A 14,959-nucleotide genomic window follows, 5' to 3' on the forward strand; every position below is an offset into this window, starting at 1 on the left:
GAAAGCCCAAAATGCTGGAAAGCTATACTAAGCACAGGCACAGATTAAGATGAAGAACTCTGTGAAGCCCCAGAAACTTACAGGTTTTTGTACCAACCTAAGCTGATCCAATGAAAGATATTTTTTTCCCAGTTTTGTATGCCCTGCTGTATGGGATCCGCATGACAGGCACGGTCTACAAAACAGCTACCCTCCCCTTTGCCATTTTCCCAATTGCCTCTAGAATATGTCTTGGGCCAGTAACAGCGACAAGACACAGCTCCATAAAATAAGTAGGCACAGCTGCAGATGCCATTTTAACAACATGTTTATCATCCCGCACAATGATTCCATTTCATTTCCCTTTGCAGTCTGGGAACTGAAAACTCACCCCACCCCACCCCTTCTCACAGCCAGCCTGCCATTTCCATCATTTCTCCGGTGCTCCTCGTACTATTCACCCCTCTGCTGCATGTGGCACTGTGGAGCCATTTTGTTCTTCCATGACAGGGTTACCTTCAAATCTCTGTAGACGACAAAGCGATTGTGCATATGCTCCAGCCCGAGGACGATCTCGGTGGCATAAAAGCGCATCTCCTTCTCCGAAAACACTCCATGCTGCGAGAGATGGTAGTGAAGATCTCCTCCTGGGAGAAAGAGGGAACACACAGAACTCAGCGCTGGAGCTCCAGCTTGGCATGCAGAAAGTCCCAGGTTCAATCCCTGGCATCTCCAGTGATGTTCCACAAGCATATCAGTGACACATTAAGGGAGCAATCCTATGCCTGTTTAGATAGAAAAAAGCCTTAAAACCAGCATGTCCCAGCCAGCCATGGGAGTTGTAGAACTTTTTCCTACCTAAACAGGCATAGGATTGCACCCTAAGAATTATAATCAGTGTGTTCTTCTATTTCTTTAATTATGTTATTATTTTGTTACAGATGATGCTCTTTTTTGTGGCCTTTATTTTTAACTTTATTTGAAAATAAAATACAATTTCATGAGGGGAAAAAAAAAGAGCTTGGGTGGAAGGACTGGCACAGGCCCAAGACCCTGGAAATCCACTGCCGTTTGGGGTAAATAATCCTTCTCCAGGCAGTGGATTTCCAAAGATTTTACTTTCCATGCGTTCAGGGGCGGAGATCCACCACACTTCTCTGCGGGTGGCCATATAGAATCATAGAAAAGTAGGGCTGGAAGGGGCCTACAAGGCCATCGAGTCCAACCCCCTGCTCAATGCAGGAATCCAAGTCAGAGCATCCCTGACAAATGGCTGTCCAGCCTCATCTTGAATGCCTCCAGGGTGGGAGAGCCCACCACCTCCCTAGGTCATTGGTTACACCGTCGTATTGCTCTAACAGTCAGGAAGTTTTTCCTGATGTTCAGCTGGAATTTGGCTTCCTGTAACTTGAGCCCATTATTCCGTGTCCTGTACTCTGGGATGATCAAGAAGAGATCCTGGCCTTCCTCTCTGTGACAACCTTTCAAGTATTTGAAGAGTGCTATCATATCTCCCCTCAGTCTTCTCTTCTCAAGGCTAAACATGCCCAGTTCTTTCAGTCTCTCCTCATAGGGCACTGTTTCCAGTCCCCTGATCATCTCCGCAGCCCTCCTCTGAACCCCTTCCAGTTTGTCTGCATCCTTCTTAAAGTGTGGTGCCCAGAACTCGACACAGTTGTCAAGATGAGGCCTAACCAGTGCTGAGTAGAGGGGAACTAGTACTTCACGGGATTTGGAAGCTATACTTCTATTAATGCAGCCCAAAATAGCATTTGCCGTTTTTGCAGCCACATCACATTGCTGGCTCATATTCAGCTTGTGATTTACCACAATTCCAAGATCCTTCTCTCTTGTAGTATTGTTGAGCCAAGCATCCCCCATCTTGTAACTGTGCATTTGGTTTCTTTTTCCTAGGTGCAGAACTTGGCATTTATCCATGTTAAACTTCATTCTGCTATTTTCTGCCCAGAGCTCCAGCCTATCAAGATCACTTTGAATTCTGGTTCTGTCTTCCAGGGTATTAGCTATCCTGCCCAATTTTGTGTCATCTGCAAATCTGATAAGCATTCCCTGCACATCCTCATCCAAGTCATTAATCAAAATGTTGAAGAGCACTCGGCCCAGGACTGAGCCCTGTAGTACCCAGCTTGTTACCTCTTCCCAGTTTGAGAAGACCCCATTGATAAGCACTCTTTGAGTCCGATTCTTTAGCCAACTGTGGATCCACCTGATAGTTGTTTCATCTAGCTCACTTTTAGCTAGTTTGCTGATCAGGATATCATGGGGCATAAGACCCATCTGTTTCAGCAGGCTTTTTAGTTGTGATGGTTGTTGGATATTTGAAATGATTTGTTGATGCTAGTGTGAATGTATAATTATATTAGTTTTATCCATATTTTAAAACTGTGGGATTTTGCTGTTGGACATTTAGCTTATGATGGGTTGTGGTAGCACTTTTAACAGAAAAGCAGGGTATGAATATATTGAAATAAATAGCAAAAGAAGAAGAAGCCTTCCGGAGCATGTAGGTATTTACTCACCCCACCTCCCACTACTCCTTCCTGGGCCCATCCTTGTTCTCTTTTCCCAGTCCACCATGGGATCATTCTAGCATGCTGCTTGCAATACCCAGCTTCTGCTCCAGCCTTCTGCACCCATTTCTTTGCCCACCACAGCAAGGGTTAAGACAATTCTTCCATTAAATACCTTACATATCCAAATTCTGTGCCAAGAACAAGCTGAATTCTGCAACCTGCTGTCAATTCTGCAGTTTAAGCAAACTGACAAGGATGTGCACAGCTGATTCTGTTCCACTCCGTGCATCCTAGTGCCAGGGGAGCAAAACTCCAAAATCCTAAGTCTCAAGAGTCGCTATACGCCTTGCACCAAACTGCCAGGGCAATTTGACTGCATCTGCCAGAAGCCTTGCTCTCGCTTACCGTTCATCAAGTCCAGAATGAAGCAGAGCTTGTCAGGGGTGTGGAAGGCGTAAGTCATGCACACGATGAAAGGGCAGTCCTAGGGTGGGAGAGAGACCAAAGGGTTCTCGTGAAGCAAGACCCAGCTCCCTTCCTCTGCCCAAGATGCTGTGCCACCTGCCCCCAGAGGTAGCCCCCCACTGACCCATTTTCTGTTGCAGGCAGGCAGATGTGCAGAAGCTTTGTTTCTGCACAAGTGGGGGAGGGGGGAAGCCCCTTGCCCAATGCACTTGCTGTTCCCAAGGGCTGCGGGCACCCTGTTCCCAACCACCTGAACATTTATATGCTGCTTTTCAAAACCGAACTTTTCCCAAGGTGGCTTACAAATCAGTATCATATTTAAAAATCAGTAACTTAAAAAAAAATTAACCTACAATCAGCGGCTTAACTCTTAATCCATGCTGCATACGCCCCCAAGTCGTAATTTTGCTGAAGGACCACTCTGAAACGGAGGTGGTGGTTGAAGGGTTGAGCCCCTTCACGTGAGCCTTTCCCAGCCTGGGGCCCTCCAGATGTTTTGGACTACAACTCCCAGCATTCCTGACCTTGGTCATGCTGGCTGGGGGTGATGGGGGTTGGAGTCCAAAACATCTGGAGGGCCCCAGGCTGGGTAAGACTGTCCTGCACCCTGACAGCAGGTCTTATCTTGCCCACCATTGTTTCCTTCCATTTGTCTTTCGTTTGGGAACTGGGATAGGCCAGATGGCAGCCTGCTGGGAAACAGCTGCCAACCCCTTCCATCCCCAGATGTTATGGCAGTGAATCCTAGGAATCAATTCTGCATTACATGTATTCGCCAATCCACCTCCCTTTGTGAGGATAAAATCAGATGCAGTGTTATAGCTATGGCTGTCATGGGCCCTTGGCAGAGGATGGGAGAAAAACATGAAACAAAACATGAGCCAAATGTCATTGCCACATGCTCCCCCAAGTCCCCAGCTGTGGTCCAAGGGCAGGTGGGTGGGCTCTATACACTGAGGGGCCTGGGACTTCTCTGAGGCAGCCTTGTGTAGATCTACAGAAGTTAATGATATGTTGTTGACATTCAAAGGATTTCTTTCTGGTCCAACGATACAGATGGAAAATGTGTGATGAATCAGGCTACAAAAGCTGCACTGAGCCCTTCTAGCCACACACTTGAGTAGTTCTGCCCAGCAGGTTGCCTTGGGGGATTGGAGAATCAGAGGCATAACTTCAACCCTCTTGGCTGGGGAGCCAATGCTTCCCCTAAACCCCTGAACACAAAGGCTTCTCTGCATGTCTCCCTGCCTCTTTCTTTTTGTGGTCACACAAATCGCTCCGGTTGCAAATCTCTCCTTCTGCAGTTGACAAAGGAGCCCCTTCCCAAGGAGTGATGTATTTGACAAGGGGGCCCATCTGTCGCATTGTTCACCTTCCCTCGGCTTGGCTAGCATTGTGTGGCATTTAGGCGCCCATGAAAAGGGCGCCCAGCAGCTCCAGGGCTCATTTCTCTGCTTGCTCAGATAAGCTACGGGGGATGGACAGGATGGCTCTTCCCGAGACTGGGAATGAAAGCAGGGGGCGGGGGGGAGGGATAGTGGAAGAGAAGCTGATCAGGGGGGAAGGCCTTGCAAAGGAGCGCTCTCAGCCATGAAACTTGAAGCGCCCTCACCCCAGGAGCCAGGTTCGGTGGTGGCAAGTGGAGCACAATTAGAGGAGCAGTGAGCCTAGAGTCCCAGGAAGGACCAGACTACACAGAAGATGAGACAGCTGGGCGTACTGGGTGGGTGGGATCAACTCAACATGCAAATGCCGCCACCACAGCCACCTTCTTGGTGTCCCTTGCCTCTCACATTCTGCCCACAGACCCCCTTTTCTCTTTCAGGCTCTCTGCAGCCCCCTCCTCTACTCATGTCGCTCCCTCAAGTTACAGCTTTTAAATCTGCTGCCCACTGTGTTCCCTTTCAGCCAGCCTGGTGCCAAGTATCAGCAGCAGCAGCCACTCCTTAGCTAAAAGCTCTTGGGCTTTCCTCCCCCTTAGGCCCTCTAGGTCTTGCACGCTCACAAGGCATTACAGCCTTCAGCCTCCCTGCCCCTCTTGACCCCAGGTCCTGTGCAGGGTTACACAGGACCTGCCCCTCTTGACCCCAGGTCCTGTGCAGGGTTACACAGGGTTTAACCCCAGCCAAACTCCAGCCTTGATCCCACCCTGTGACTCAAAGGACAGCTCAGAGGAGGAGGCGGCTCCATCCAGTAACCCCCATCTCCTACTCTGGGGCCTTCAGGCAGGAGGATGTGGCTTTACCAGACTCCTCGGACTCAGAGGACACCTCCAAGATGTGGTCCTCAGCACCTTCATGTCATGGGAGTCAGCGGCTGCAGAATTGGACAATGGCCCTTTAAGAAGCAGATAGCTCCTCAGACCTGCCAGCCTTCAGAAGGCTTCTGCATGTTGCTGAGACAGCAGCTCTTCCTGTAAGAATTTCAGCCAGTGTTCTGTCCGGGGTCCTGTTAGACTTTGCCTTGCCTGCTGGGATGTGCATAACCTGGCTTTTACCCCATCAGATGTGACCTTGCTGTGTCAGACATGATCCAGCCTCTCCGGGCAGTACCACCGCTGCAACCCAGTCTCCCCTGGGATCCCCTTGCCAAGCTAAGATGGGATATTGACCTCTCACTCCCCTCAAAGAAGCGACACTATTGATCAACATTCAGCTGAGCGACAGCAAGTGGTTTTTGCCGCAGTGCATGAGTGCGCAATCACATGTGATCAAAACTGCCTCATCATCTGTGGGTCGCCCCCAGAATCTTTAAGTAGGGTGACAAGCTCAACGTTGGCCCTGCCATACCATTCAGTACACGCAGGGGCAATCCCCGTACCATCGCCATGGCACGGCCATCTTTGTGCCATTTAGGTGCGCTTTGAAAGCCTTAATACAGGAAGTGCCAAAAAAGACCCATGGCTGAAATGGTGCTGGACCCCAGCCCTTCCAGGCCAAAGCTCAAATGAGCTCCACGGACCACTCTGGTTCTTAGGCCATCTGGAATTGGCTGGCAAAGAGGAGCCCCAGCATGATCCACGTCTTCACCATGTCATATCCTTACCCAAAAGACTCCTCCACTCCTTTTCATTTTCTAACATGTTTATACAGAGCAGGGAATCATGAATCAATTTGGAACAGAACTGTCATCAGGAAAAAAAAATTAACCTTTCTGCCAGCATCCCAAGTAACTATGGCAATCAGAGCTGCTTTTGGCTTGACGTAACAAGGTTATTATTCCATGAAGATGCTGCCATTTCAATGTCTGTTTCCTAATCAGCCCAGATAGGAGCATTGGGGGTGGGGGGCTTTAAAGCATACAGAATGCTTTACTTTCATTATGTGATGGTAAGTATATTGGGTCACAACCATGGAAAAGGCCAGGGCTGTTATAAAACAAGAAACTTGCCTCTCAAAATACTGTCACACCAGCTATACAGACAGGGCGCGCACAGACAAACCACTGAAATGACTCTGCTCCTCCCCTGCCACCATGATACTTTATCCAGTGTTTTCTCAGTATATAAAGTGCTTTTATCACAGCTATCATGAGTGTAAGAACAGCCCTGCAGCTGGATCAGACCAAAAGGTCTGATTAGAACTGTTACCACCAGCAACCGTTCCAGCAGGCTGCGAGAGACGGAGATGAGATGGGAAGGAACAGGGCCAGGTCACCAGCCCTGCTTAAAGACCACTTGCTCTTTTCCTCTTCCTTCCCCATTCTTTTTTCCTTTTATGTCATGTCTTTTTTAGTTTGAAAGCCTGCGGGCAGGAAGTGAATTGCTTTTATTGATGCATACACGCTGCTCCGGAAGCCTTTTGGGTTGAGGAGCAGGATAAAAAATGCTTCAAATAGAAAACAATTCCGGGGGGAGGGGGGAGGGCAGCCTATCTAATCCAGCACCCTGCTTCTCACAGCAGCCAGCTAAAGGGCTCTGGGAAGCTCACGAGCTGGGCATGAAGGCACAAGCCCCCTCCTGCTGTGGCTTCTCAGCAGCTGCCCTCCTGGGCGGACACCTCCCCCCTGGGGGCTCCGGATAACCACGTGGCTAAGAGCCCACAATGCACCTCCCCTGCTCCATGAATCTGCCTCAAGCCATCTGAGCTGGTGGCCATCATCATCACGTAATAAATGCCACAAAGTAAGTCTGTGTTGTTGGAGTCGTACATTTCTTTACCTGCCCTGACTCTCCTGCCCATATTACGAGAGAAAGAGAGAGAAACTCCCCATTTTATCCACACCATGCTGAGTTTATGAACCATTCTCTATCTTGGCCTTCTTCCGCCATCTTTTTTCTACATTAAGAAGTCCCCCCAAACGTTTTAGCCTTTCCTCGTCGGGGAGGTGTTCCTATGCCAGGGTTAGGCAACCCAATACTCCCAAGATGTTTTGGACTACACCTCCCACCAGCCCCAGCCAGCACAGCAAATGGATAGGGATGGTGGGAGTTGTAGTCCAAAACATCTGGAGGGTCCCCAGGTTTCCTACTCCTGCCCTATGCTCAGATTGCTTCAGTTGCTATTTTCTGTAGCTTTTCTACTTTGATGATATCCTTACTGAGATGGAGCAGCCCAAACTGAAGCAGCCTTCCCTGCCCTGGTGCCCTCCAGATTAATTTGACTACAACTCCCATCATTCCCAGCCAGCAGGTGGAAGGCTGCTGTTCATGGTATTTCAAATGTGGCCACATACATAGAATATAACAGCCATGATAACTACACTGATCCTGGCATAATCCAACATCCCATTTTATTAATTTATTTAGGTTTTCAGCCAACCCTAAGTGCTGAGATTTCATGGACTTTTCAGTACCATGAAACTACAATTCACAATGCAAGTGAGCATTTATGTGACAACAGAATAACTACAGGAAATTCTTACCTGGAGGCTGAATTTCCCTATTTTAACATCACATAACATATAAACTTGCATACTTTTCTTTGTACGTGTGAAGGAGGCTATAACATACTCACGCCAGTACTGACGAGGGACAACATGATCCTTTCGTTTAAGGCTAACGTTTCCCCTTGCTTCATCTTGATCCTCTTCTTATCCAAACATTTCATCGCATACCTGAAAGTGTTGAGTACTTGAGGAAGGTGCTTTAACATAGGTCTCCCCACCATCCTCACACCAAACTCTCATCCATGTCTGAGGTCTGAAGGCAGAAAAGTAAGTCAACTGGTGGCTCAGGAGAGGTTCAAGGAACATCAGAAGCTGTTCAGACCACATCAGACTGTCTAGCTAGGCCAGTATTGTCTCTTGTGACTGGCAGCATTCAGGCAGAAAAGGGTCTTTCCCACCAGCGGCTGCCTGAGCCTTTAAACAGGAGATGGGATGGATTTATTTAACAGCTGCTTTATAGGTACAGGAATATAGGAAGCTACCTTCTGCTGAGTCAGACCCTTGGTCCATTCTAGCCCAGTATTGTCAACACTGACTGGCAGCAGCAGGATTCCAGGGTTTCAGGCAGGAGTTTTTCCCAGTCCAAACTGGAGATGCCTGGGACTGACCCTGGGACCTTCTGCATGCCAAGCAGGGGCTCTATAACAATAAGCCACAGCCCCCTTATAAAATGCAGTTGTTTCAGCAACTTCCAGCGGGGTAGCTACATTGTTTTCTCTAAGCCAGGGGTGGGAAACTTGTGGCCCTCTAGAATTTTGGCCTGCAGCTCCCAACAGCCATAGCCAGCATAGCCATTGAAAAGGGATCATGGGAGTTGTAAGTCAAAACATCTGGAGGGCCACAAGTTGCTCAACCCCTGCTCTAAGCAACGTACAAGATAAAACAAAATTAAAATGATAACAATACAAGAACTCAACCTCTGCTGAGTTTAACAGAAATGTGAATTTAGTTTGAGGAGGCACGCCACACCAGGGATGCCCAACCGCCGAATTCTTGGAGGTGGCTTTATTCTCCTGACAACAGCCTGGGAGCCGAAAGTATATTTTGCAACACTCCACCCAAGCACATCGGAAGGGGTCGGCTCTGTGAGAAAGTCCATGTTGCCTAGCATAAGAGGCATCACAGCCATGAAGCATATGTGCTCAGGCAAAGCTGGGGCATTAACATACAGAAGTGTTACTCTCGCTCTCACAACTTAAGGTAGGGGTATCCAACCTTTTTGGGTTGGCGGGCACATTTGGAATTTTGAAAGTATTGTGGGAGCTCTCACAAAATAGCTGCCATGGGGGGGGCGGGGGTCTTGCCTATGCATAAAGTGGCTGCCATGGTGGGCATGGCCTGTCACAAAGCACTCATTTCCCAGAAGTCAAACTGGTGGTTGAGGCTAAAAGAAAAATAACTTGCCCAAGAACCTATGTACAAGGCAGAGGCGGGGTCTGAACTCCAAAACACAGAACCACTCTTTTGATCCCAAATAAAGATGGCATTGGTTTGCTTTGCATCATGGCAGCCTCCCAGTTTAATTTAAAAATCAGAAAGGGCAGGGAACTTGGAGAGTGCTAAGAGAGCTGTCTGCAGGCATAAAAACACTGGGAGATCCCAGAATTAAGGAAAGTTTTAAAGAATTAGCAGGCAACATTTTGTTACAAGGCGTGGATTAAAATTTGGTAACCAGGGAAACCTTCATGGGCTAGAATGCACCTTCCCTGACCCCCCCCCCCCCCACGCACACTGTGCTGCTGTTGGCTTGTTAGGTTAGCCAGAACATACCAAACACGACACGATTGGGAAACGGGATGTCTTTTCAAACTGGAGATGTTCTGCAACCCCCTGAGGAACTGGGACAATTAAATACACCACACCACAGTCCTTCTCACGCTGGTTGTTCTGCTGCTTGGGGGCGGGGGGGGGGGATTGTCTGGAGGCATTAAAGCTTCTCTCCTTATAAACACTAGCGAAGCTCCTTACATTTTCCCTGTGTCTGCTTTTCGGCAGCCATAGACTTCTCCAAAGCCTCCTCGCCCGATGATCCGGTGGACACTGAAGTCATTCATGGTCAGCTGTGGACAGAACAGAGCGAAATGGAAACGACATTTGCCAATGGCCAACGCACCTGCCTTCTTAGAAGAACCATCCTCTGAAATTACACCCAGACTGATGTGTCTGGAAGAACTATCTGCCTCCTTTTGCTTTTCAGGAATTGGGAAGGAGTCAAGGACAAAATGGGCTGTTATTGTTAGCAATACAGCAACATGTTCTAGAAGTCGGGGAGTCAGCAGAGGCCCCAGCAAACAAAACATTATCCAACACATTAGGACTCAAAAGGCAGCAGCGATTTCAGGGGGATCAGGACAAATGTGAAACCACTGGGGCACATGCATTTCAACAGAGGGCTTGCGCAGGAAGTGCTCCTAATGAACTGAGCCCAAAGCAGCGCCTAATTTGAACTGGGGCAGGGATGTAACTGAGTTCTGTAATCTCCAGTGCACTCCCACAGAACATGTGAAGTAATAGGACTTGCCTCTGGGCATGTGCCAAGTACCTTCCCCTCACCCCACGTCATGCAGAGCAGGAAGGAGGAATGGCCATTTGATCAGACCTCTAAGGATGATTAAAGGTCCAGCATTTCCCAGCTTGAGAAATTAACCGTTAACCCAAAGCTGCATTTAGGCTGCAATCCAATCCTACTAGGCAGAGGCCCCACTGAAAAAAGTAAACATGCATTGGATCACACTGTTTACAGCAGAACCTTAGGCCTGGGGACCAATCTGACCCCCTGGGACCCAAATGCAGCCCTCCCCAGAAGGCCACACCCCTTTCCCTGGCACCGCCCCCTTTCCCTCAACAACCAATCCTTCTAAAAAGTTAAAATTTCTCTCCTAAGAATTCATTACTGGCAGGAAAAGCTTTACGCTAAAATATGCTGGTGTTTTGGCCCCACCCCTTTTGCCTTTGGCCCTGCCTACCACTGCAATGCGGCCCCCAAGAGATTCTCTGAAATGGAATTTGGCCCTCTTGCTGAAAGGAGTTCTGCACCCCTGGTTTAAAGTGAACTGTTTTCGAGGGCAGAGGGACCCCATCGTTTTAAACAGGGCATAGCTGTCAAACCTCCTATGTGGTCTCTTTTTTTCCTTCTTCACTAGAATTCCCATGGTCAACTGATTCCCAGCATCTCCAGGCAGGGCTGGAAAAACTCCTGCCTGAAACCCTGGAGAGCACTGCTGCCAGTCTGTGTCAACAATACTGGGCTAGATGGACCACTGGTCTGACATGGTATAACGCAGCTTCCTATGTTCCTATATTAAATTCACTAAACAAGACTGCATCCTCAGGATCTCGGAAGCATCAACACACAACTGATCTTGAATTGGCACTCTTCTTTAAGAACATCAAAAGTGTATTTCTTTCTGCCTCGCATCGAAGTCCACCTAGACCAGGATCTTTTATGAGAATCCCAGTCACTGCTAGGTGTTCCACAAGAAAATGGCCAACGATCCAGAATCTGCCTCATGGCCATCCCTGATTTTAGGACCACACACACACACACACACACACACACACACACACACAGAGATCTGTAAATACTTACATGAATGTTAAGCTCTACATTTTTCCACTGACAAAATCTAGTAAACTTATCACTGCAAACAAGAAAAAAGATCTCTGTGGTAATGAAAAATAACACGATTCATGAAAAGTTAAAACTGTATTTTTAGTTTTAAAAACTCTGTTGATTAGCAAGTCTTCAGTGAGCAGATTCTAACCAGAGACAATTCTTTACCGATATTTGTTTTACAATGCTTATTATAAAAAGCATCAGACAGCATTCCAGTGAAAAATGCCTCCAGAAATAATGTGCCTCCATATTTCTCATTTCTGTAAGACTCTCATTTGTAACGTATTGAAAAAAAAAATCCAAGTATATCCTGAGAAAAATAATTAAACACTGTAATTAAGAGAACTCTGTGGAATAATTAAGGAATGAATTCTTTTTACTGCAAAATAAATGATTAATTGCTTATTCTCAAGGTAGAAAAGCAGACTCCTGAAATATCTCCCATATATAATCCAATGTTTTGTGTGTTACATTTGGCAGCAAAAAAAACAATATTGACGCAGATGTCTTTTCATTAAAGCAAGCAGATTTAAGAACACCGGACCCTTAGCACCTCACTTGCAGCACACTGAGGTGCAACACTCAGAAACAGACCTTGCAAGACCTTAGTTCTGAGCTATGTACACCACTCAGTTTCACCAAAACTATCTCAACTGGCAAGGAGAAAGAAGCAAGTGGCATCCTGCTCTGTGGCAGCATCCACACTTTGGAATTCTTTACCTAAAGAGAGGTATGCCAAGTCATTTGTTGACTAGAATTTTCCTTAATTACTTGTGCCGTTGCTGCTTTCCCCTTAATTAAAAACAGTGACAATTCCAATTAAGGGTCTTTTTATACTGCTTGTTTTGTTGTTCAGTCGTTCAGTCGTGTCCGACTCTTCGTGACCCCATGGACCAGAGCACGCCAGGCCTTCCTGTCCTGCGTTCTCTCCCGGAGTGTGCTCAAGTTCATATTCATTGCATCGGTGATGCTATCTAGCCATCTCATCCTCTGTTGTCCCCTTCTCCTTTTGCCTTCAGTCTTTCCCAGCATCAGGGTCTTTTCCAGAGAGTTTTCTCTTCGCATTAGGTGGCCAAAATATTTGAGCTTCAGCTTCAGTATCTGTCCTTCCAATGAGCACTCAGGCTTGATTTCCTTGAGGATGGACTGATTTGACCTCCTTGCAGTCCAGGGGACTCGTAAGAGTCTTCTCCAGCACCACAGTTCGAAAGCATCAATTCTTCGGCGCTCAGCCTTCTTTATAGTCCAGCTCTCACAGCCATACATTACTACTGGGAAAACCATAGCTTTGATTAGATGGACCTTTGTCAGCAAGGTGATGTCTCTGCTTCTTACTATGCTGTCTAGGTTGGCCATAGTTTTCCTCCCAAGGAGCAAGAGTCTTTTAATTTCATGGCTACAGTCACCATCTGCGGTGATCTTGGAGCCCAAGAAAGTAAAATCTGTCACTGCTTCCATTTCTTCCCCTTTCATATGCCAGGAAGTGATGGGGGCAGATGCCATGATCTTCGTTTTTTTAATGTTGAGTTTCAGACCAGCTTTTGCAATCTCCTCTTTCACCCTCAACAAGAGGCTCTTGAGATCCTCTTCGCTTTCTGCCATTAGGGTGGTATTGTCTGCATACCGGAGGTTGTTGATAATTCTCCCGGCAATCTTAATTTCGACCTGTGATTCATCCAACCCGGCGTTTCTCATGATGTACTCTGCATATAAGTTAAATAAGCAGGGTGACAATATGCAGCCTTGTCGTACTCCTTTCCCAATTTTGAACCAATCGGTTGTTCCATGTCTGGTTCTTACTGTTGCTTCTTGACCCTCGTACAGGTTTCTCAGGAGACAGGTAAGGTGGTCTGGTACTCCCATCTCTTTCAGAATTTGCCACAGTTTGTTGTGATCCACACAATCAAAGGCTTTAGTGTAGTCAATGAAGCAGAAATAGACGTTTTTCTGGAATTCTCTTGCTTTCTCCATGATCCAGCGAACGTTGGCGATTTGATCTCTAGTTCCTCTGCCTCTTCGAAACCCAGCTTGTACTTCTGGTAGTTCTCAGTTCGCATACTGCTGAAGCCTAGCTGTAAGTTAACTAAGTGGCGGATACTTTTTTGTTAGCTGCTTAGGGCACAATCTTGTGGGATTCTTGGGAGGGTGTCCCATCGGCAATAGAGTATTGCAAATACCCCCTCCACAGGCCCCAGATACCTCCACAGTGTGGCAGCAGAAACTTCCACCGCTGTCCCTCCTCCATCGTCAGTGCTCCGATGGCGGGGGGGGGGGGGGGGCACAGCAAGGTGAGGGTGGATCAGCAGAGGCTTTCATCTTCAGGATCCAAAGCCCTCTCATTCCCACAATAAGGGAGGGAAAATGCACTAGCCCTGGAGCAGGCATACTTATTTTCCTTCCAGCCACCTCCTTCTCCAACCTTTTGCCCCACCCCCTAGAAGTGGTCTGCCTATGTGTTTCCTTTAAAACAGAAGAGCAGCTCAAATTTCCCAAGTAAGGAAAATCAGCTGAAGTGCTGCAAATCTTGTAGAGGAACTGAGCCGCTTTGCAAAACGCTTTGCAGTGCAATGTACCCAGCTCAGCTCCTGCAAAGCTTGTCTTAATTGCCAAGATCAAACCTCATGGGAAACAAATCCTTCCAGGATCAAAAGCAACACCAGGAGATTAGAGATTGAAGCAGGAGGGAAGGGCAATCAAGTCTGCTGTGCCCCACTTAGATTGGCACAGCTAGTAGGTCCACGTACCACGCTTAGACTCTGGAAGGACTAGTACCTTGAGCCACAACAGATTACCATTCTAGAATGCTCAGCACATTCCAGACAGCTTCCACTTGCTCATTCTTACAAGCTATTCCAATCCCAACTCTGTAGGAACTCGCAATGGCCGTGCAAAAGGCTGCAGTGTATAAATGCACAATCAGTCACCATACCTTTCTAGAAACATTTGGAAGGTTTTTCCTCGGAGGCTGTCGCAAATTTCTTCTATGTAGGGCTACAGGAAAAACAAACACTGATTTTATTTCTTAGAGTGGTAACCTGCTTTTTGTGCTAAAATAAAAGAAGAAGAACCACAAGGAATCTAAGAAAATTTTAAAATCCGTAACATAAACCAAGATAAAAACAAAGCGCAACAAGGTAAGCAGCAGATCACAAGAGGAAGGTGATAATTCGTTAATTTATGCAGTATGACACAACCAAGAGAATCTTAAAAGGCTTTCTGAGAAGGAGCAGCCTGCCAGAAAAGGGGCAGAATGAACCTCTCCAGGAAGTCTACTGGGGCCACTGAGGAGAAGACCCTGTCCTGGGGAGCATTCCACTGGAATCTTGGAGCTGTGTTGGACTACAATTCCCATCATCCCTCAGAAGCAGAGCCTGCTATCAGCAGAACATGTCAGGATTTGCAGCCCTTTTATTTATGTAGATTTTTAACTGGATGTAATTGTAACTGTTTTATCTGCTGCCTCTACTTTACTGTTAGT

The 14,959-nt window shown here is 47.3% G+C and overlaps 1 protein-coding gene across 3 annotated transcripts in view; it reads right to left on the reverse strand.

Annotated features, from left to right (window-relative positions):
* Positions 1-14,959, reverse strand: part of GRK3 (G protein-coupled receptor kinase 3) — an 86,668-nt gene that overhangs the window by 18,413 nt on the left and 53,296 nt on the right. For all 3 annotated transcript variants that reach the window (XM_084820349.1, XM_084820350.1, XM_084820348.1), the window contains exons 6-11: positions 14,411-14,472; positions 11,455-11,506; positions 9,834-9,925; positions 7,934-8,033; positions 2,919-2,997; positions 496-626 (exon numbers count right to left, since the gene is read on the reverse strand). In XM_084820349.1, coding sequence (XP_084676475.1) covers positions 496-626; positions 2,919-2,997; positions 7,934-8,033; positions 9,834-9,925; positions 11,455-11,506; positions 14,411-14,472 — 516 coding nt within the window. The remainder of the gene's footprint in view (positions 1-495; positions 627-2,918; positions 2,998-7,933; positions 8,034-9,833; positions 9,926-11,454; positions 11,507-14,410; positions 14,473-14,959) is intronic.

This window comes from Heloderma suspectum, chromosome 13 (assembly GCF_057233095.1).
Source record: "Heloderma suspectum isolate Gila_16-S chromosome 13, 16-S_ref, whole genome shotgun sequence".
Classification (NCBI taxonomy): domain Eukaryota; kingdom Metazoa; phylum Chordata; class Lepidosauria; order Squamata; family Helodermatidae; genus Heloderma; species Heloderma suspectum.